The sequence below is a fragment of the Balaenoptera physalus genome (genome assembly GCF_965194825.1).
Source record: "Balaenoptera physalus genome assembly, chromosome: 17".
Classification (NCBI taxonomy): domain Eukaryota; kingdom Metazoa; phylum Chordata; class Mammalia; order Artiodactyla; family Balaenopteridae; genus Balaenoptera; species Balaenoptera physalus.
Genome location: NC_138895.1, coordinates 58,315,932 through 58,337,643, shown reverse-complemented (window position 1 = coordinate 58,337,643; position 21,712 = coordinate 58,315,932). Strand labels below are relative to the sequence as shown.

Sequence of the window (21,712 nt, the reverse complement as noted above, 5' to 3'; positions counted from 1 at the left end):
ATTTATTAGTGCCAATTATGTGACAGGACCTGTATTAGGCCCTGAGAATATGATGGTGACCACTACAGACAAGACCACTACCCTCCAGAAGCTTACATGGCTGTGCTGGAGAGACATGAGTAGGTATTAGGTATTAGGAATACTCTTTTCTTCCCTCATCTTGTAACTGATACTAAATAAGACATTGGAGACAGGCAGCAGAAGATCAAAATGTCCAGCCCGTGTAGTTACAAATGGTTGGAGAGGTCAGAAGCCTTGAAGGCCATGGAAAGGAATTTAAACTTCATTCTGCGTGTAATGAAAATGGATTGAAGGCTTTTAATTGGGGGACTAGCATTACATGATTTGAATTTTTTAAATGCCAGAATGTGGCCTATAGGAACTTGGTAAAAATCAAGAGTGGAAGCAAGAAAGCATTAAATGGATACCAAGAGTTGATAGCTCAGACTAGAGAAGCAGTGAAGAAGTGGAGGAGTAAATGGATTTGAAATTTTTTTAATGTAAACATATTTGATAAAAGAGCTTTTTTTTGTTTGTTTTTTTTTTGGTTTTTTTAATCCCTGTTGTTTTTTTTTTAATTAATTAATTAATTTATTTTTGGCTGTGTTGGGTCTTCGTTTCTGTGCGAGGGCTTTCTCTAGTTGCGGCAAGCGGGGGCCACTCTTCATCGCGGTGCGCGGGCCTCTCACTATCGCGGCCTCTCTTGTTGCAGAGCACAGGCTCCAGACGCGCAGGCTCAGTAATTGTGGCTCACGGGCCTAGTTGCTCCGCGGCATGTGGGATCTTCCCAGACCAGGGTTCGAGCCCGTGTCCCCTGCATTGGCAGGCAGATTCTCAACCACTGCGCCACCAGGGAAGCCCCCTAGAATTTTTATATTTGCTTGATCATCTCTATCCAGTTCTTTTGTAAAATATCAAATTGAAAATAAAAATGACTTTTTTAGAGATTGACTTATTTTTTGATGCTTCTAGAAGCATTTGTTTGTTTTGAGTTAACAATATATATTTTAAAAATTTTCACTATTTACAATTTTGGTGACTATTGGGGTTCATTTGCTTTCACCTTAATATTGATTTATGAGAATTTGAGTAGAAGTGCATTTTGGGGTTCAAAGATACCAATAACCATGTCGAGTGGTTCGTTTTGAGTGTAGTCTGGAATTGTAGCATACAGTTGAAATTTTTCATTGATGATGCAGAACTGGAAAACCCTCCCATAGTTTTGTTCTCCGTGCTTGTCCAGTAATCTGCAATGAGGCACAGTTTAGATAGTTGATTAGAAAAGTCAGAAAAGTCTTTAAAAACTGACCAAAAAAGGCAATGATTATCTGGCAAAGATTTTGTGTATTCACCAGAGGATCACAACCCAACTAAAAGGACAGCTGAAATGGCTAAAAGATGAAATCTTAGGTGAGATGGCATGATTAGGTGACTAAGACACAGTATTTGCTGAGACTTCAACTAAGTAACCGTCTCTGAACAGACGGGCTAGAAGCATTTTCCCTAAGACACATCATGAGCCCTGTCGATCAAGACATCCAGCCATGGGCTTCCCTGGTGGCGCAGTGGTTGAGAATCCGCCTGCCAATGCAGGGGACGCGGGTTCGAGCCCTGGTCTGGGAAGATCCCACATGCCGCGGAGCATCTCGGCCCGTGAGCCACAATTACTGAGCCTGCGCGTCTGGAGCCTGTGCTCGGCAACGAGAGGCCGCGGTAGTGAGAGGCCTGCGCACCGCGATGAAGAGTGGCCCCCCACTTGCCACAACTAGAGAAAGCCCTCGCACAGAAACGAAGACCAAACACAGCCATACATACATACATACATACATACATAAAAAGAATGTAAGCAGACAAGAATATCATTAAAAAAAAAAAAAAAAAAAGAAGTTTAAAAAAAAAAAAAAAAAAGACATCCAGCCATTTTTTGGTGGGGAAAGCTTGATATGTTAATAGGGACTGGAATATTTGAGGATTAGGTGAGATCATATGTGAGGTGAAATATTTTAAAAGTCAGTAAGCTTTTACCATTATTTTTCTTTCCTGCGCATAAAACCCAAAGGTATTGTTAATACTAAGTGACTGCTATTTGTATGTTTGACTGAAAAAAAAATGAGGTAGCAAATTCTCAATAGTCACCTCCCTCTGAGCACATTGTAGACACAAATGGCAATCATTTTCCTTATGATTTCAGCCACTATTACCGAGTCTGTCTTCCTTTTAAATCGATTCTTAGATACAAAAAAGCCAGTTGGTCTCTGACTACTGCACACCTGGCACGCTCAACTGCTGTTCTGTCTGGGCATCCAGTGAATCTTATTTATTGCTTGAAACTCTGCTTCAGCACATCCTTAACATTATTTGTTCTCTTTTTCTTGCTTTGCCTTTTAATGGTTCTGCTGTAGCTCACCATAGATCTTAGAAGTCTGAGTATCCTTACCTCACCCATCTACCCATCTTTCCCATCTTTTTATCCCAGTGGGGTTTGAAGTTATATCGGGCTGCCTAACTTCTAATTTTAAGAATAGCCCATTTATTATTGATGAGTCTGTGGTTTGTGTTAGCAAGAACAGTCCTTCCTACCTGTTTTGATTGTCAAGGATGTGAATGGATAGAGTTTTAGGAGCCATTCCTATTAATACTTCCGAAGTCTTCTCAAACCACTTCAGACATCTAAGACGCATTTTTTGTAAAGAAAAAACCAGGGCTCCCCTGGTGGCGCAGTGGTTGAGAATCTGCCTGCCAATGCAGGGGACACGGGTTCGAGCACTTGTCTGGGAAGATCCCACATGCCGCGGAGCAACTAGGCCCGTGAGCCACAACTGGTGAGTCTGCGCGTCTGGAGCCTGTGCCCCGCAACACGAGGGGCCACGATAGTGAGAGGCCCGCGCACCGCGATGAAGAGTGGCCCCCGCTTGCCACAACTAGAGAAAGCCCTCGCACAGAAACGAAGACCCAACACAGCCAAAAATTCATATAAAAATAAATAAATTAATAAGAAATTGATTGACATTTAAAAAAAAAAATCTAAACGGTGATATGTGTTTCTGTCATGATATTGGTGTCAATAAAACAGCTAATTCATCAGGTCTGCAGTGAGGCAGGAGAACACATCTAGCTTATACACAATGTACTGGGTATTGTCATGGATTTGTGTGCTAACTCACACATCATTGTCATCTTCCTCAATTAAAACATCTCCAAAACATCCACTGATTCTGAATCACTCCAAAATTAATTCACAACTCAAGAAATATCCGTATCATACAAGTTCTTAAATGTTCTCTACCAAAAAAAAAAAATCAATTCAAATGTGTTACTCTCACCAGGCATAACATATGCCCACTAATGAATGTATTTGGAGAAAAAAAATAGGGCAAAATTAAATAAATTGAAACTATAAGATAGTTATGGAGAAGGCCTCCCTTTGCAAATATAACATATTCCAATGAATAATATCCAATCTGAATTGTTTTAATCTTGTGCATTGACTTAAAGAATCAAAATTATATGGATAAGTTGTAGAGAACTCTGATTTCAAAGTTCAGTGTTTACCAATAGAGTTCTAGGAATTTTGTATGATTACCATGCATATAATATGTATTTTATTAAACAAAGACTAAAGTTTGGAATATTCTGAGTAAACAGCATCAGAAATATCTAAGTGACACAGTTAATTATTTACACTCTATTTAGCTCTTTTCTACAGGCAAACTGTTTTTTCACATGTGAAGAGTCAGTTGGTAAACTGAGTTAAGAAAGGAAAAACCAGAGTGATGAAGTATAAAGAGGTGAATAGAAAAGCACTGCAAAGACATTTTGGAAACATCAAAATTTTTTTGCAATTTAGGAGGTGAAATCATTAGCAGGAAGCTAGCAAGGAGATCATTTAGAGTACTCTGTCACTGAGAAGGCTGACCAAAATTATCAAAGAAAATAATTTGAGCTTTTTATGGATTCTTCTGGAAACCTTGCAAGGTTGCTGTAGCACATAAATGACAGGCTGTTTATATAATGTATGCCAATGTCCATCCACAAGGACCTGCACCATCTCAATAGTTACCACAAGAAAGCAATGTAATTCTACAGTACATTTAGAATATATGCATAGGTATTGATATATTTAGTTCTTCTGTTTAATGTGTCATCCCTATGCAATGGTAATACGAAACATGATCACAAATTCAAATGCCTAATGTATGTACATATTTCATATACTGATAGTAGTTTTGTTTTTTTTTTTTTTTGTATTTCTGGTCCATGACATTTTTTGCAGTCAACCCAAGGCATCTATCCATCTGGAGGGTTGTGAGAAGACAGATAATTAGTTCTGCCTCTGTCATAGACACCACGGTTAAGCTGTAAAGCTTCCTTCCCCAGGACCTAAGTAATTTGTATCTAGAGCAGTGTTTCTCATAAGAGCACTACTAGCATTTTTGGAGTGACAATTCTTTATTGCCTGTAGTTAAAACATATTTAGTGTGTCTGGCTCCTAGGTAGTAACTGTCAATAACATTCTCCAGTCACTGTGACAGATAAGAGCCTCCACACGCCCACGACCACATTTCCATATGTCCCTTTAAGGAGGAAGTACTAGCACTGATTGAGAATCAATGACTTAGAAATAGGGGGGAAAACATGAATAATTATAAAGAAAAAATGGGGGAGGGGAGAGATAGAAACATCAATGGATCAGCTTCAGGGTCCTCCTACCTCCATAAATACAACACACATCTTAGCGAGTCCAGGAGGGGCACTTGGAAACTTCCAGCAGGTATGGGAAAGCCCAGGAACATGTGTTAACACTACACCATTCCTTTTCATGAAAAGCTGCAAGCTCTAGGAGGTGCCCCACGCCCAGCCACTTCTAACTTGGGGCAGGTGTGATTATGCGGAAATAAGTAGAAGATTAGAGAGAGATAAATGTCAGATTATAGATAGGTAAAGTGTGAACCAGCAGTGGCTCCATGCACTGCTTGAGGAGAGACAGAGACGAAAGGCTTGAGAGGCCTGTTTAACCATTTATAACCTGAGGGCAAAGAGAAAGAGAAAAATGAGGAGGAACTAGAGACCGGAAGCAAACAACCAAACAATGGCCTCTAGCTGTTCACATCTATGTACACCCCAGAAGTCATTAGTCCAGGAAGCCCTCCTACCAGCCAGGACTGATTCAACTGGTATTATCTAAACTATAAAGGAGCATCTTATCTTCCTGGGCCATACCTTGCTCATCTGGAGTGAGGCATAAAAGATGTCGAACATTCGAGAGACTAGGCATTTTTACTCCAAAAGACTACACATTACCTTAAAAAATTAAATTATTGCATTATATTATATTTACTTGATTAAACTAAAAAGTAGGGTTTACCTAATATCCAATGTGATGGAATTTATAAGGAATAGCTGATCAGTTGGAGCCAAAATTACATTTTCTCTGCATATCTGACAACATTTCTATGATCACGTTTCTGTGTGAGTGAGTGGATGTGTGTGTGTAATATCTATCTATGTTTAGGATATGTGTGTGTTTATCTCTGTACAGTGTATATTAGGTACAGGAAATTTTTTGATGAAAACTTGAAAAACAAAATATAAAAGTTCTATACTTCTCTAATTCCTGAACAATGTAAACATAAATCCTGTCTTTAAGTTGGCAAAATACATATATTCCTTAGAACAAAAGTTTTCAAAATGTGGCCTATATACCCCTAGGATTTTATGGGACCTTTTTAGTGGTCCTTGAATTAAAAAATTATTTTCAAAATAACAAGACAATATTTGTATTTTCCACTGCATTTACATTTGCGCTAATGGTATAAAAGCAACAGGTGTGCTTATGTTTTTAGCACACCTCAGAGTGGTGACACCAAACTGTACTAGTTGTCTTCATATTCTTCACACATTTGAGGGGGTGGGGGGAAGATGGTTTTACTTAACAATATCCTGGATGAGCAATAATAAAAGTTATAAGTTTTATTAAAATATTAATTGTATTCAATCTCGTCACTTGGGTACCTGTCTTTTTCATGTTTTATTTGACTAAATGGGAAGTGAACTGAAGCTTTCTGCAGCCTGCTTCAGTACCATGGATGTCTCAAGGACAAGCACTTGGCTAATTATTTTGAGTTACAAGCTGAACTAGCCACTTTTTTTCTCATGAATCCCTGTGTTTACTTGAAAATCTGACTGATAGACAAATTGGTTATTCAGATGTTTGTGAATAATTTCTTAAAAATGAATGAATGGATCCTGCTACTATCAAGGAAATCTGACAATATTTGTTGCAGATGATAAAATATGAGCTTACAAGCAAAAATTAGAATTTTGGAAAGCTTACTTGTACCACCATAAATTTGATAACTTCCCTATACTTAAAAAAATTTTCTGATGAAATTGGTGGTGATACTAACAAAAGAGATTTTTTGTGTTGTTTAACTAAATGTTTTACTTTTGGGAGATATACAAAACTAAGAAACCAACATTTTCCAAATGAACAATGTAGGACATAACAAAGTCATGCATGGATTAAAAAAAATCCATTCCAAGGACAAGATAGACCAATGGGTTTTAATATAACTGAATATGAAAAGCTCCTCGACACAGTTTCAGAGTCCACTTTGGAACTAACCTGTTAAGTTTTAGTGTAGCACAGAAGAATATACAAAATTATATGCAAAAGCTATTAAATGCCCCACTTTTTTCCAACTACCTATCTGACACTGGATTCTCTTCATTAACTTCAACAAAAATTTCAAATTGCAACAGTTTGAATGCAGAAGCAGATATGAAAATCTGGCCGTCTTTTATTAAGCCAGATATGAAAAATTGTAAAACGTTGTCATTATTCTCACTAATTATGTTCTTTTGAAAAATATCCTTATTATCAAAAAAGCGTGTTCTTTTTGTTAACACATATTGGGCTTGAGACTATTTTTTTAAATTGATTTAATAAATATTTTTAAATTTTTCTGTTTTAGTTTCAATATGATAAATGTCAATAGATATAACCCGTATCACCAAGAGATGTCTGGGGTCCTCAATAATTTTTAAGAGTGTAGAGGGGTCCCAAAACTTCTGCCTTGAAGCATGGGTCAGCCACCTTCCATCACAGCTATATTTGAAAACCTGGAACTTTGAAAACAAATATTTTAATAGTGTCCCTTATCCAGTACTTATATAAGTGATCGCCACCAATTCACTGGAGAGAGGCCCATTCACTCTGTGACTCTTCCTGCCCCAGGGGCAGATTATCATTCAAATCAGAGATTAAAGTAGATCATCATTTCTCCAGTGATCTTGGCTCCAACTGTAGGTGAAGTTTGTTTGCCCACGTTCACAACATTGAAAGAGGCCACGTGCTCGTCTATCAGGGTCTTATTCAAGCACCTATCTATACCTATTCAAGCAAATACATCAAAACTTGCTCTTTATTTTACTTTTAGTCACTCCATAAATATTTTACACAGAACTTTGTTGCCAGTTGGTAATGCTATTAACACAACAAAAATGAAACCAGCCAAAAATTAACTGCACATAAAGTCTTTTTTTAATTTATGCTGAAAAATATTTGTGATATTTTCCTATTTATTGAGCAATATCAAATGAGGCAACAATTCTAGTATATTTTTAGCTTAATTTTTTTAAAACTTAAATTTAAATACTTGTTCTACAGACATATGTAAACATATCTCATCCATAAAACTGCTTAGTATTCTCAAAGCTTCCATATAATCAATAATTATCTATTCTGATTTTTTGATAAGCTTCTGCTACCAAAAGCCAAACATATGTGGCCTAGCATCATGTAAATATTGAATGTATATTGCTAACTTAATGTTTTCCCATATTAATCTTAAAATTCCTATTTGTTTTATTTTTCTTCTTTTACAAATTCTTTAATTGAGACTTATTTTCATTTAAAATATCATAAGTGGTACTGAACTGGATATTTCTCACTGCTGCCATGAAAATAAAACAGTCCTGGTTACTAAAATGGATAAATTTGACTTCACAGAATTTTTTTAAAAAAAGCAGGCCCAGGACAAGTTTGCTATGCTTTGACTTCCCATTTGGTTTAGATTTCCCAGAAAGCTGTTTGTGGGAGAACTAGGAGGCCAGGTCTATAATTGAGCTGTCAATCAGATGCAATGGTGTAAGAAGATGCCATATGGCTCACTGATATTTTTTATGTTGAAAAAAATAACAAATTTTTATATGCAGGTCCCACCAATATAATTACACTGCGCAGAGAAAATATACTCTGGAATATATGCAGCGATGCAGGGCTCTTTTTTCAAATCAATCAAATTAATTTATACTGATTAAAAACCCATCTTTCTATTCTTTTGAACCAGCAAAAAAAGTATAAGCAGATCATAGAGTTAAGGGTAAAAAGCAGTGTTTTTTTTAAACTCAAACAGTATTGCGTTTATCCCATTTGTGTGCAATGGATTTCATATATAAAATATTTATTTAAATTAATGTTGTTCTATGTGCTTAAACTGAGATTAGAATAGTAGGTATTCTATACAGCATTGCAATCCAGTTAACAAAACTACTTTGGCACAGATTTCAGCATATGTGTCCTAAAAAGTTACTTCATATTTTCTTTAATTAGATCATGTTTAAAATGCCATGAGGATGCTATTTAAAGGAACTACACTATATAAGTAAGAACCATTTCGAAAGAAAAATTGCCTTTCCCCTTACTTATCTCTACTATTCTCCTTATATTGCTTCTGATTGTTCACTACTTTTCTTGTTAAGAGTAATAATAACGTGATCCACTGACATAGAAATCATTGTAAACTTTCCTTACTCTTAGTTCTTCATGTGTGTGTATTCACACACATAATATAAATGATGTATATTCAGCTTTCCCTGAAGCTGAGAAAATTACATTTCTAAAATATTTACTGAGTGAAAAACTTTTCAATTTTGAGTTGATTCCAGGAAAATCAAGAAAATGCAACATAAAAAACTTTATAACACGTATGGATTTCAAAGATTACCTGTCTTCCAACTACAGGATAGAATTCAAGTTTACTGAGTTCCTTGATAATGAAAGAAAGCACTAAATAGAATAAGGATAAGCCTAAATACAATTTTACTTCTAATATTAATAAATTGCATATACTCGATGAGAAACAGTTTTTAATGGTCTGTATGACTCAACCTCTCTGTCATCATAAGGTAATTCAATAGAGCTGGGTAAAAAGGCTTTAACTGGGATTTTCAAATTCAATATTAGGTTCACTTAACAGTGTTCAGAACATGATGAGCAGAGCACTTGCCTTGCTTTTGCTTCATTGCTTTTAAATCTTGTTTATAAAGTTTAATTTCAGTGTAATTATAGGAGTTAATCCAGTGAACAATAAGTGCCTGATTCTACATATTTTCTTGGTAACTCAGGAAAAATGTGACTATATCTTTTGCATATCAAAAGGGCATAGTGAGAATCATTTAATGACAAATCCAGTTGACTGTCGACTTTATGATGGTTACAAGAAAGATCCAATTTATTACAATGTGAAATCACAGGCAATGTGTTGGCCATGGTGTATGAAGTATGGTCATCGCTCAATTATTTGAAGCATAGAATAGAAATTTTCTCCTTTTAAAATTATTTTTAAAGAGAAGAGCATTTCTAACAGTGATTTCTCATCATCACATTATTTTCATATTAAGGCCCTTTGAAGGCTTTGAATCAAACAAATGTGTTCAAGCCTATATTGACTATCAGTATGACACCTGAGAAGTTATTAAAATGCTGTGATCCTGGTTTCTCATCTGTAAATTAAGGATGATAATAATACTCTCTTCATAGGGTTCTGTGAATTATAAATGAAATGAGATTAAACACTTAACATGACACTTATCACACAGTAAGTGCTCACTAAGGGGGATTAGAAAAATATTCCTGCAACATTTTGATAATAATAAAAGTGACAACAAGAATAATGACACTGCATTAAACATTTACATGGATTATCTCATTTAATTTTAAGACAACAACATAAGGTAAGTACTACTGTCACTCCTACTTTACAGATGAGGAAAATGAGACGTAAAAGTTTCAAGAAATGTGTTAAGGTCACACAGCTAATAAAAGACAGAGCAGAGGTTGAATAAGTAAAGGTAGCATCTATTATTATCATATTACTATCATCATCACCATCATCAACCCATCCTGTGATCTCTGTAGCAGACTAGGCTATAAAAATTTGTTCTTGGGTACTTCCAAAGATAATTGCCTCCCCTTGGAAGGAATCCAGAACAAGCCCACATTAAGCTAAATTCTGCATTAGAGTGGGCTGTTATACAGTTGGGAGGATTTATTCCAAGCACCTAGAAGGCACACGAAAGATGAATAGATAGAATTTGTCAGATTTTCCTTTACCTTTAAACATATTCCAATGCAGTGAAAGGAAAGAAGATAAGGCCATTTTGTCCTTACACAAAGGCATTTTAAACATCATTACAATTAACTCATCTGGTTGTCAGTCCCTAGGTAATGAAACACAGGGTCAAAGATAGGCATGCACACCTCGCATGAAATATGGTCTGCATTGTTAATGAATGATAAAGGGATTTTAGTGTGAGTCTACAGTGATGTGGTTGAAAATGGAAATGTAGAGTTTACTCAAGTTGAAGTCTATAAATTGCTTTATTCAAAATTTTTCAGTCATTATACGTCCCCTGTCTATTTAATTATTAAAAATAAATGTAAAGTTGCAGTATTGGGGATATAAATTAATAAGAAATGTACATTTTCCTTTAAAAATATTTCAATGACTTATAATCATATATGTAAAATCATTTTAAAACATTCATATAAAAGATGAGAATTAATAATTTCACAGAAACATCATATTATATTATTTAAACAAATCACAGAATAACGGAATACAATAATAATATAAATACATTTTCATTACTTTTTCAAAAACCTGAATAAAATGTTCTAGGTTTTTAATAATAGAAATTTTGAATGTGCTTCATATGACTTTTAACATTTACTTTCATAATTGTCTTCGTTAGAGTCAATTTAAGGTATCTTGTGATTTTTCTTTTAATCCAATTTAAAAACATGACTGTTAAGAATGCATGTTGTTCATTAATAAATTTGGAAATATTCATAAAAATTGGAAGAATTAAAAATACAAGTTGTATCTGGGGATTCAACATTCATATCGATATTTTGAAGACCTGATAGATAAAGCCAAACACCAGTAGCGCACTTCATCACAAGACTGTTAGTGGAAAATCACCTGAATATAACATCTGATGACTAGGGAAATATACCCAAAGCCATTAGATTGTCGAGTTTTCCTGTCTCAGTACTGTGCTACCTCCTACATGACAATCACATTCCTCCCATGCTAAGTAGGAATGAGATTGAAAGCAAGACCTCACCATCCCCAACTACTTATCAGCAATTCTTCTTTCATTTCTTGACATACTTCAGGGTATATCTCAGGTCAAGATCAGGGACCAGGAAGGATTCCCTTTGAATGGATTTATTTCCCCCCTAATTTGTCATATGTTTTTCAGTGGGCTCTCTGACTCATACCTGGACAATCCAATGAGTGAGCAGAGACAACAGATTAAAGGGAACACGACAGGGAAGAAGGCAGGGATTTTTGCTACCCAAGAGATTATATTTTAAAATAGGTCATTTGTGTTTGTATACTCCCAGTTAACTAGTAACCACCTTTCTAGTTATAGTTATTGTTTTGTTTTGTTTTTTGGCTGCGTTGGGTCTTCGTTGCTGCACACAGGCTTTCTCTAGTTGAGAGACTAGTTGCTGCTAGCAGGGGCTACTCTTCGTTGTGGTGCCCAGGTTTCTCATTGCGGTGGCTTCTCTTGTTGTGGCGCACGGGCTCTAGGTGTGAGAGCTTCAGTAGTTGTGGCACGTGGGCTCTAGAGCGCAGGCTCAGTAGTTGTGGTGCAGGGCTTAGTTGCTCCATAGCAAGTGAGATCTTCCTGAACCAGGGTTCGAACCCGTGTCCCCTGCACTGGCAGGCGGATTCTTAACCACTGCACCACCAGTGAAATCCCTAGTTATAATTACTTTATTTAGTGGAAATTGTTTTAATCAAATTGAATGTCAATTGAAAATGTTAGGTTTTTAGCAGTTGAGATGAAATGTGGAGTCAGAAAGACCCCAGTTTCAGTCCCTTAATATACTCCTTCACATATTCACTATACAACTGGGAAAGTTCCTTAGTGCCTGTGAGCCTCTGAGTTGAGATTTGTGGCTAAGGATAACAGTACTTACTTCATGGGATCATTGTGAGAATTCAGATGCTTAGCTTGAGCCTTACACTTCAACAGTGGTTATTGTTACAATTACTTCTACAGGACACCACAAATTACAACTGATTCCAGGGTCCTGGTGGCAGCGTAGGAGACCTGCAAGCCTCAGTCACCGTTTGCTAACCTCTGGTCACCTGTCCAAGATCTCCCTTCTCACCCAAATCTGTCATTCTCCTCTGAAAGTTTTCCTCCTTCCTCACAATAATCTGTAAAGCTAGGGGAGACTTTACTAATCATTTGATTCAAGTTATTCACACTAAAGGATGAATAAGGCTTAACAGAACTTTTGGCTTTTCTCAACGCCCAATGTATAAGTGAAATATTGGAGAAATTTTTCTCTCTATGTAAGGGAAAATCTTCACTACCTTAAAAAAATTAATTTCACAGTACTCATACATAACGATGAACTACTTACTAGGAGGATTTTTAACTCCATATTTTCTGTATGGAAGAGTTCTTTATAGAGGCGAAAGTTAACCAGAAGGATAGCCGTCCAAAGAGCCATAACCGATAAATACTATATACTGTTTTATAAATTTCACTGAAGTTGTTCTTTTATTCTCACAAGAAAATGTTAGTTCCATAAGGACAGGGATCTTGTCTGGTTCTTTTTTCATGGAGCCATCTGAAGCACCTAAAATAGTGCCTGGTACATAGTAGATGCTCAACAAGCATTTGTTGAAAGATTAGAGAAAATACATCATTAAATTCCTGCCCTTCTTCAGAAAGCTGCAAAAATAAGTAAATAAATACAACCACACTTTGGTTTATTTAAAGATCACACAAAAATGATATGTCCCAAGCACTGTGTTTATGGGGTCAGCCTCTGACAATTAGTCCTGGGTTTTAATTTGGAATGTGTGACCCTAAGTAAATCACATAATTTCTCTCTGCCTCAGTTTTCCCTTCTGTAAATCAGGTATACTTCTACCTCATAGTATTGTTGTTATGATTAAATAAGGTACTGAATGAGTAAGGGGCTTACAAAAATTTCCTGGCATAAAGTAAGCACCCAGTAAAGGTTGAGTGTTTTTTATTAAAACCTGAAATTTTACTAAGGAAGGCGTTGAGGCCCTTGAAGTAAATGCTAGCTAGAGGTCCCACAGCCCGTTGACAAAGCCAGAACTAAACAGCTACGTTTCAGGTCAATCTATGAAAAAGCCCTCCCTACTGTACCAAGCTGCCTGCTTTACCTCTTTATATATACTTTCTAAAACTACTTACAAGGAAAAAAAGGAGATGTGTGGTTCACTCATTCTTGCAAAGACTTTTGAAAAATGCAGGATTCCCAGACGCTTTCTGGAAATAATGAGGACAACCTTGAACCGTGCCACACAAAGCAGTTAACATAACTGCCCTAACCCTGAGTTTAGCAGATTTATACAACTGGAAAATTTTGTTCTTGAGCATTTGTGAGCGCACAGATTCCGGGAAACGAGAATCTAATATAGTAATCCTTGAAGCGCCTTCAGGATGAATATAAGATTCAGAGTCACTGAGCGCCTCACTTCCTCCTCCGGTCTCACCTCCCTCCGCTCCCCGCTCTCCCCACAGCTGGCGCTGGGAACCGCCGAAGGCTGGGAGCGAGCGCGGGCGGGGGCGGCCACCCTCCGCCGCAGCCGAGGGGCCGGAGCCGGGAGGCGCGTGGCGAAGAGGCGAGGCTAGACACCCAGCGCGGGCGAGGAGCTCAGCCGCGAGCACAGCCCTCTTCCCGGACCTGTGAAGTCAGACTCACGTGTAAATCGCGAGGATCAAATCGAGGCTACGTAGCCAGCTGCGCCCACGGAGCGCACCCCAGATGTGCCCAGAGCAGCAGGTGAGTCACCCTGCCCTCCTCCTCGCTCCCGCCCCGTGTCCAACAGGTTGGCCGGGGCGCGACTCCCAGGGGCCCCGTGGATGCACTTCTAGCCTCACCTGGGCACGGCGCTCGGCTTCTCCCTTTACCGAGTCGTCGTTACTATTTAAACTCCTGCCCCAGCCCACGCCTGTTCTAGTCCTTGTCTTTTTGCCTTCCCTTCTCCTAAAATGACAGCTCCGCTGTGTGCCGAAGAATGCCCCCAGAACACCTGCTCTCCGGGAAACTTGTAGCGACAGAAAAGGCTAAACCGAAGGGCGCAAAGTGCCTCAACACGTGACGGGAGCTGGCAATGGTGACCCCTAGTTCTCAGTGACTCACTGGGACTTAAAAGTCATCATTAATTGTCCTCGTTTCTCAACCAGGAGGTCAAAAATTAGGGGAGGGGGGAGAAGAAAACGAAGCGTGAGTGACAGACTAGAATGAGAGCGAATGCGAGCAAATGACTCGGACCCCGCACCCAGGTCACCCTCCCCCACGTGCGCACATCCCCGGCGACCGCTCCCTGGGAGGCCTGTGAAACTGCGCAGCAAAAGCAGAGAGAGGAATATATATCCTGAAGTTGGGAAAGACTCAGACCCGGTTACCACTTGCTTTGCCTTCGGAACTTTTCGTTTTGGTCTCCTGCAGGCGGGAGTGAGTCTTGCCCTTCCCCTTGCTTGCATTCCTCCAAGATTCGTCGTGCCCTCCTCCACTGTAGACCTCCCTCCCCCTCCCCCTCCCCTCCCGCTCCAACCCCCAAGCAGGGAGGCCTTCAATCCATACACCTCCCGGGCTGGAGATCTCAATTACAAAGCTGGGGAGGGGGTACTGAGTCCGGGAAGGACCACGGCGACCAGCAGTGTGCCCTGCGGATGTCCTCGGCTTGGTCCACACCTGAGCAGTTCCCTGGGCGCGACCCTTCCGCTCCTCCCAGACCCGGCGCTCAGACACTTGTGCGCTGCTACCGCGCGCTCGCAGCTCCCTAGCGGCGAGAGGGAGAACGAGCACAGGGGGGTGGAGAGAGTAAGGGTTCGGGGGTGGGAGGAACCCACCTCGGGAGCCCGGGAAATCCCGGCCGTGCCACCGCCCCCAACTTTGTGGCGCCCTCCGGCAGCGGCGGCAAGGATGGAGCTGCCTCCCCGCGGCCGGGCGTCGCCGGACTCGCCGCTGGACAGCGCCTCCCTGACCTCGCTGGACTCCAGCGTCTTCTGCAGCGAGGGCGAAGGGGAGCCCCTGGCGCTCGGGGACAGCTTCACGGTCAACGTGGGCGGCAGCCGCTTTGTGCTCTCGCAGCAGGCTCTGTCCTGCTTCCCACACACGCGCCTTGGCAAGCTGGCCGTGGTGGTGGCCTCGTGCCGGCGCCCCGGGGCCCTGGCCGCCGTGCCCAGCCCCCTGGAGCTCTGTGACGACGCCAACCCCGTGGACAACGAGTACTTCTTTGACCGGAGCTCGCAAGCATTCCGCTACGTGCTGCACTACTATCGCACCGGCCGCCTGCACGTCATGGAGCAGCTGTGCGCGCTCTCCTTCCTCCAGGAGATCCAGTACTGGGGCATCGACGAGCTCAGCATTGACTCCTGCTGCAGGGACAGGTACCCTCGAGGCGCTTGGTGGCTGGGCGGGGCAGCGGGCGCGGTGGAGAGAGGGCGGCAGAGGGAAAGATTTGAGGCTTTACACAAGCCTCGGTCAAGCCAGGCTTAAGAATACCTGGGCCCACTTCGGAGCTAGAAGGTGGGGTGGCAGTGGAGGCCGGAAAGTGTCAAAGCCAACTTCTGATTGGAAGTTTCTGAACCTTCTCCTTTTTCCAGTATGCTAATTCATTTATAAGTCAAGAGAGGTCAGGCCTGCAATAAATATTTGGTGGTTAAATAAATGAGTCAGAAATCTTATGCTCCAAAAAAATGTATGTATAGGGATGTAGGTTTCAGTGGAGAGCGTTACTGTTTATCAAACCTAGGACACTAACTTTTAAAACTTGGACAGAGAACTGCTTTAAATACAGAAGACAGAAAGTTGGTTCTTTGACTGTGAATGATTGTGGGACTTTGGTGATCTATTATTTTGCTATTACTTTGCTATTACTACCATTTCTTCATGAATACCTTTCCATTAGCCACCTTAAAAAAAAATTACGTATTGCAAACTTCTGTTCCTGTTACAAGAAAAAATGGGTGATAAAATGCTTTAATCTAAAGTAGCTTTGCCATGTATAAATTCTTTTGTATAAACTTCTACCATGAAAGTGCCATTTTAAAAACAATAATCCTAAATGAGAACATTTGAGTACTGTGGGAAGAAAGCCTGGGTAAAATATGAATGAACATTTTCTGCATTTTACTGAAATAGAAAGCATGACTTCACTGCCAAGTTTAATTCTCTTTACTTCTGTATTTTAAAGAAAGTTAGACTAATCACCAAGTTGTCTTCTCTAAAAGATACTTCAGAAGAAAGGAGCTGAGTGAAACTTTAGACTTTAAGAAGGACACAGAAGACCAGGAAAGTCAACATGAGAGCGAACAGGACTTCTCACAAGGACCTTGCCCCACCGTCCGCCAGAAGCTCTGGAACATCCTAGAGAAACCGGGGTCTTCCACAGCTGCCCGAATCTTTGGGGTCATCTCTATCATCTTCGTGGCGGTGTCCATCGTCAACATGGCTCTGATGTCAGCCGAGTTAAGTTGGCTGGACCTGCAACTGCTGGAAATCCTGGAGTATGTGTGCATTAGCTGGTTCACCGGGGAGTTTGTCCTGCGCTTCCTGTGCGTGCGGGACAGGTGCCGCTTCCTGAGAAAGGTGCCAAACATCATAGACCTCCTAGCCATCTTGCCCTTCTACATCACTCTTCTGGTAGAGAGCCTGAGTGGGAGCCAGACTACACAGGAGCTGGAAAACGTGGGGCGCATCGTCCAGGTTTTGAGGCTGCTCAGGGCTCTGCGCATGCTCAAGCTGGGCAGGCATTCCACAGGTATTCGGGTTTCATTGATGCCTTTTAATTTGCCATTGTATTTAAGCATTAGTGCTTTGACCGTGGTCCAAGGAAAACGACTCTTGACTCTGAATTGATACTCAAAACTACCAACTCCTATATTTCACCCAATTATGATCTCCAGAAAGGTACTGAAAAGCAAAACCTTGAGGTTGTTATCACAGGTATAGAGGACAAGCTGCCTCTCACACAATTCCCCTCCTTAAGACATTTGAGAAACAGTTTAACCATATGTTAACTTTATTTTAACCCAGGTGCCCAGAAGATGTACGAAAATTAAAGATACTCTGTTTCTGGAAGGCTCTACATAAAATATTCATAAACAACACATAAAAAGATATGCACAGATTATATGTGATCTATAGGAACATAAGCCAGTTTCTTTTCTGTGTCCAAGGAAATATCACACATGTTCCTTGGGAGAAGAGAAAGTCCTCCAGGGCCTTCTCTGGCTATGCAGAAAGAGAGATGACTGGGCACTGGTGGCCCTCCCATGATTTTTGAGGAAACGATGGAAACATTTGCTTCGGAAGAAAGCAAAAGACACTAATTAAATGCTTTGTCTAGTATCTGAGAATTTTCTTGTCCCTAATTGGGGAGGCATAAGAGAGATGGTAACAGGAATTCCTTAGCTTTTTGTATGTATCATAAAGCCTTGAAGATCTAAAGAACACTCTCCCTAGAAAAATCTCTACACACACACACACACACAATTATATGTGAAAATTTTAGGCAATGTCAGAGGAAATCACACAAATCCATTAAAGATAACGCTTGCATCCCCAAGGGCAATGATTTTCAGTGGCTGGCCCAGCCGGCTGTTAGATGTTCTGGAGCACATATGTGTTACCTTATGCTACACTTTAATGAAAATAAGAATCCCTTGAAAAGCTTGTTAAAATGCAAATTCTGAACCCCAATCCCCGAGAGTCAGATTTTAGTTTTCGGGGTTGGATCCAGAAGCATACATTTTAACAAGCTAATTTTGATGTAGGTGGTCTTGAACCACACTTTGAGAAACCCTGGAGTAGGATGCCATATTCATACAATACATATAAATATAAATAATTTGACTAGAGAGTCCTATTCCCACCTATTTCCCTAGATAGATGCCTGACTGGTCACCTAAAAGGAGTTGATGGTAGTTGTCTCTCCCTATAAATATAGGGAAAAATTAACCTCAGATATGTTTTTTCCCACACATCTCTGAGGAAACTACGATTTCTCCTAATGTAGTTTTAGTAGTGTATTTTCCTAACTAGTCTCACATACCAGGGATTTGATAACGGGGTTTCCAACAACTTTTAGAAGTACCACTCTTTGTTTTCTGACACACATAATGGGATGCTTTCTTCTAGTATTTATAAACTCTTCACAGGATTCAATTTAAAAACACCCAGTAAAGACTACATTTTTTCCCAAAAGAAAGGAAAAAGAAATAACAGTAATTTCCACAATGTCACCTCTAAAAAGGTTTTGTCAGTTCTAAGGCAAGTAGAAGGATTAATAAAGCCTTAATTTATTGAAAAGATATGAACAGTTGCATAAATATTTGACAATTTTATCTTAAGCATTACATTTAGCAAAATATAAACATAGATTACATATTCCCCTATGTATTAACTATAAAAAAAAATTGAGAAGTATTATAGAATAATGGTTAGGAGGACAATGGGTGGACCAGACAGCCTAATTTTAAGTCTTTGGCATGTAACTTTGTACTAGATATGCTACCTTTCTGTGTACTAGATATGCTACCTTTCTGTGTCTCAGTCTGCTCACCTGTAGAATGGCATAAGTATAACATCTATCTCATATTATTTTTTAGGATTATCTGAGTTAATTGATGAAACATGCAGAAATTCAGGCCACTTTGTTTCTTTACAAAATGAAATGTTTAGAATGTTGAAATGAAAACAACCTTCCCAAACACTATGCATTTCTTCATATGTTGTCAATATATTTCAGAAATGCAATTTAATACAGACACATCAAGGCCAGTTTCCTGAAAGGTATTCTAAAGATATTCTTTAAATGTCTTTTGAAGTTAAACCTCAAAGTTATATTCATTGGTCTTTTAAAATAGCTGGTTAGTAATTCAAGAACATCTGAAAATTTCAAGAACAATATTCAAAATAATGAGAGCACAAATAGTATTTTAATGTATGTAAAATAGTCTCCAGTGAGTGAATGAAAATTTAAAAGTGATTCCAAGAGGCACTGCTTTGGACTTCTGAGACCATATCATTGTGACATCATGTTAATATGACTTCGAAATGTGGATAAACTTTAATCAGTATCTCTCTAGAGTTGGAAAGATACCTTATTCAAATCATGATCCTGTAATGGGCTCCTCTTACTATCCTGAGGGTTTAGTCTCTTCAGAGGTGGGATTGGACTCTCCTGGGTCTGTCTTGCAGAATCCTCATAATTAGCAATGGAAAATTCACCAGTGCCTCATAGTGAGTGAATTCCCTAGTGGCTCCAGTCCCCTGTACCTTTTCGCAGTGGAGGAATAGTCTGTATTCAGGTCTATCTCCCTACAGGAAAGGAGAAACTCTATGTATTCAAGGGAGATAGTTTCCTATAGCTTTGGTATTAAGGACAAAAATTTCAATGGGTACCATGGGGGTGCAGGAACCCCTCCTGCTACACCTCTGAGAATGTCCTCGCATGTACATTTGATGTTCTTATGTCAATTTTGTCACTGATTCATAACTTGTTTCTGCTGCTTCACTTCATTCTCATCTTTTACTTCCTCTGACTTTCAGATAATGATGCCCCTAATTGTATTAAACTTTATCAGGAAGGTGAGAAAAACAGACATATAAAATATGTCATAAAATATGTTTATGTCTTATAAAATAAGGAGACAACATAAAACTTCATTAGAAAAGTGTGCTAAGGTGAGGCACTGAAATGCAGATCTGACCAAGAGAGCCCTGCACGGGCAATGCTGCAAAGTTTCCCATTGTATAAAGTACAAACTCCTATCAAACGTCCCCTGCCTGCCCTCCAACTCATCTCTCACCTTTCTTCTGTATAAATTGTAGGGTTTTAATAAATGATAAGTGAGTGAATGAATCTATTTATATTTTTCTATCCTTCTCAATCTGGCCCCATCAACTAGACTAAGAACTTCCTGAAGATTATAATTTATCATCTATATATCCCCGGAACATTGGCCAATGCTGGAGCCTATTAAATGTGAAATGCATGTGTGTGGGTGGGTAGTAGGGAAGGAGAAGGGAAGGAAGGGAAGGACAAAGGAAGAGAGGAGGGGTGCCCATGACTGACACCAATTGTTCTGTTCCAGGCTTGCGCTCACTTGGAATGACAATCACCCAGTGTTATGAAGAAGTTGGGCTGCTGCTCCTATTTCTGTCTGTAGGAATCTCTATATTTTCAACTGTGGAATATTTTGCTGAGCAGAGCATTCCCGACACAACCTTCACAAGTGTCCCTTGTGCATGGTGGTGGGCCACAACGTCCATGACTACCGTGGGATATGGGGACATCAGACCAGACACCACCACGGGCAAAATCGTGGCCTTCATGTGTATCTTATCGGGAATCCTTGTCTTGGCCTTGCCCATTGCTATTATTAACGACCGCTTCTCTGCTTGCTACTTCACCTTAAAGCTCAAGGAAGCAGCTGTTAGACAGCGTGAGGCTCTGAAGAAACTTACCAAGAATATAGCCACTGACTCATATATCAGTGTTAACTTGAGAGATGTCTATGCCCGGAGTATCATGGAGATGCTTCGATTAAAAGGCAGAGAAAGAGCAAGTACTAGGAGCAGTGCAGGAGATGATTTCTGGTTTTGAATTCACTTTCAGTTTATTTGCAAAAGGCTGTGTAATACTAACTTGATTGATAAAGCCTTGATATGGATGTCTGTACACTGCTGATGAGTCTCTTTTGAGTACTACCTGTGTTCATTTGGTTCGTACGTTGCTTGATCTACTAGAATAATTCACATCCCCCAAAACAGCAACACATTGTTTTTACACATTTGAGTCTCAAAAATGTCCATTTAACACAACCAGGCCAATATACACATGTCTGAATTGTCAAATACCAAATAATATTGCAGTGCATACAACAAAGTTAAATGTTTTACACATCACTGATTTTTAGAATCTTTGGCACCACTAATTTTAAAAGATGGAAGTTAAACTGCATAGCCCAGAGAAAAGATAAGTGAACATTTAAGAACACACTGGACAACTTTGCCATTTAAAGATAGTCTCCAAGTAAATAAATCCCTCCTTTCTCCATCAGTTAAAACTGTTGAATACAACAATTCTCTTTTCAAGAGAAAATCCTGATTTGATGGTCATAGACTGAGTCCCTATCTTTCCTCTGGTGCAGATGACCGATCACAAATGGACTGAGCTCTGTATTCCATCATTACGGTTGGAGGTAGAATCCCAAAACTGCTTAGACTGCGTAGAAGAGTGCTACCCAAAGGCTTCGAGAGTTGCACACCTTCATCCTCCCCACTGAGTGCATATGTGCAGTATAAAGGCGGTATCTCTTAGTACTCCATGGAAACTAGATGGTCTTTAAA

At 39.6% G+C, this 21,712-nt stretch overlaps 1 protein-coding gene across 3 annotated transcripts; it reads left to right on the top strand.

Annotated features, from left to right (window-relative positions):
* Positions 1-1,912: 1,912 nt before the first annotated feature.
* Positions 1,913-21,033, top strand: KCNV1 (potassium voltage-gated channel modifier subfamily V member 1). 3 transcript variants are annotated; one of them, XM_082434289.1, is made up of 4 exons: positions 1,913-14,131; positions 14,536-15,744; positions 16,588-17,117; positions 20,455-21,033. In XM_082434289.1, the coding sequence occupies exons 2-4, from the start codon at positions 14,603-14,605 to the stop codon at positions 20,964-20,966; spliced, it is 2,184 nt and encodes a 727-aa protein (XP_082290415.1). In that variant the 5' UTR covers positions 1,913-14,131; positions 14,536-14,602; the 3' UTR covers positions 20,967-21,033. The 3 variants fall into 3 exon arrangements, with proteins under 3 accessions (XP_082290415.1, XP_082290414.1, XP_082290413.1); XM_082434288.1 differs by having other exon boundaries at positions 14,348-15,744; XM_082434287.1 differs by lacking the exon at positions 1,913-14,131 and having other exon boundaries at positions 14,163-15,744.
* Positions 21,034-21,712: the final 679 nt, after the last annotated feature.

Excerpts from the sequence above, each read along its gene's own strand:
- KCNV1 (XM_082434289.1), top strand. The coding sequence starts at position 14,603 with ATGCGAGCAAATGACTCGGACCCCGCACCCAGGTCACCCTCCCCCACG. Across the intron at positions 15,745-16,587 it reads GACTCCTGCTGCAGGGACAG|ATACTTCAGAAGAAAGGAGC; the intron begins GTACCCTCGAGG and ends CTTCTCTAAAAG. Across the intron at positions 17,118-20,454 it reads GCTGGGCAGGCATTCCACAG|GCTTGCGCTCACTTGGAATG; the intron begins GTATTCGGGTTT and ends GTTCTGTTCCAG.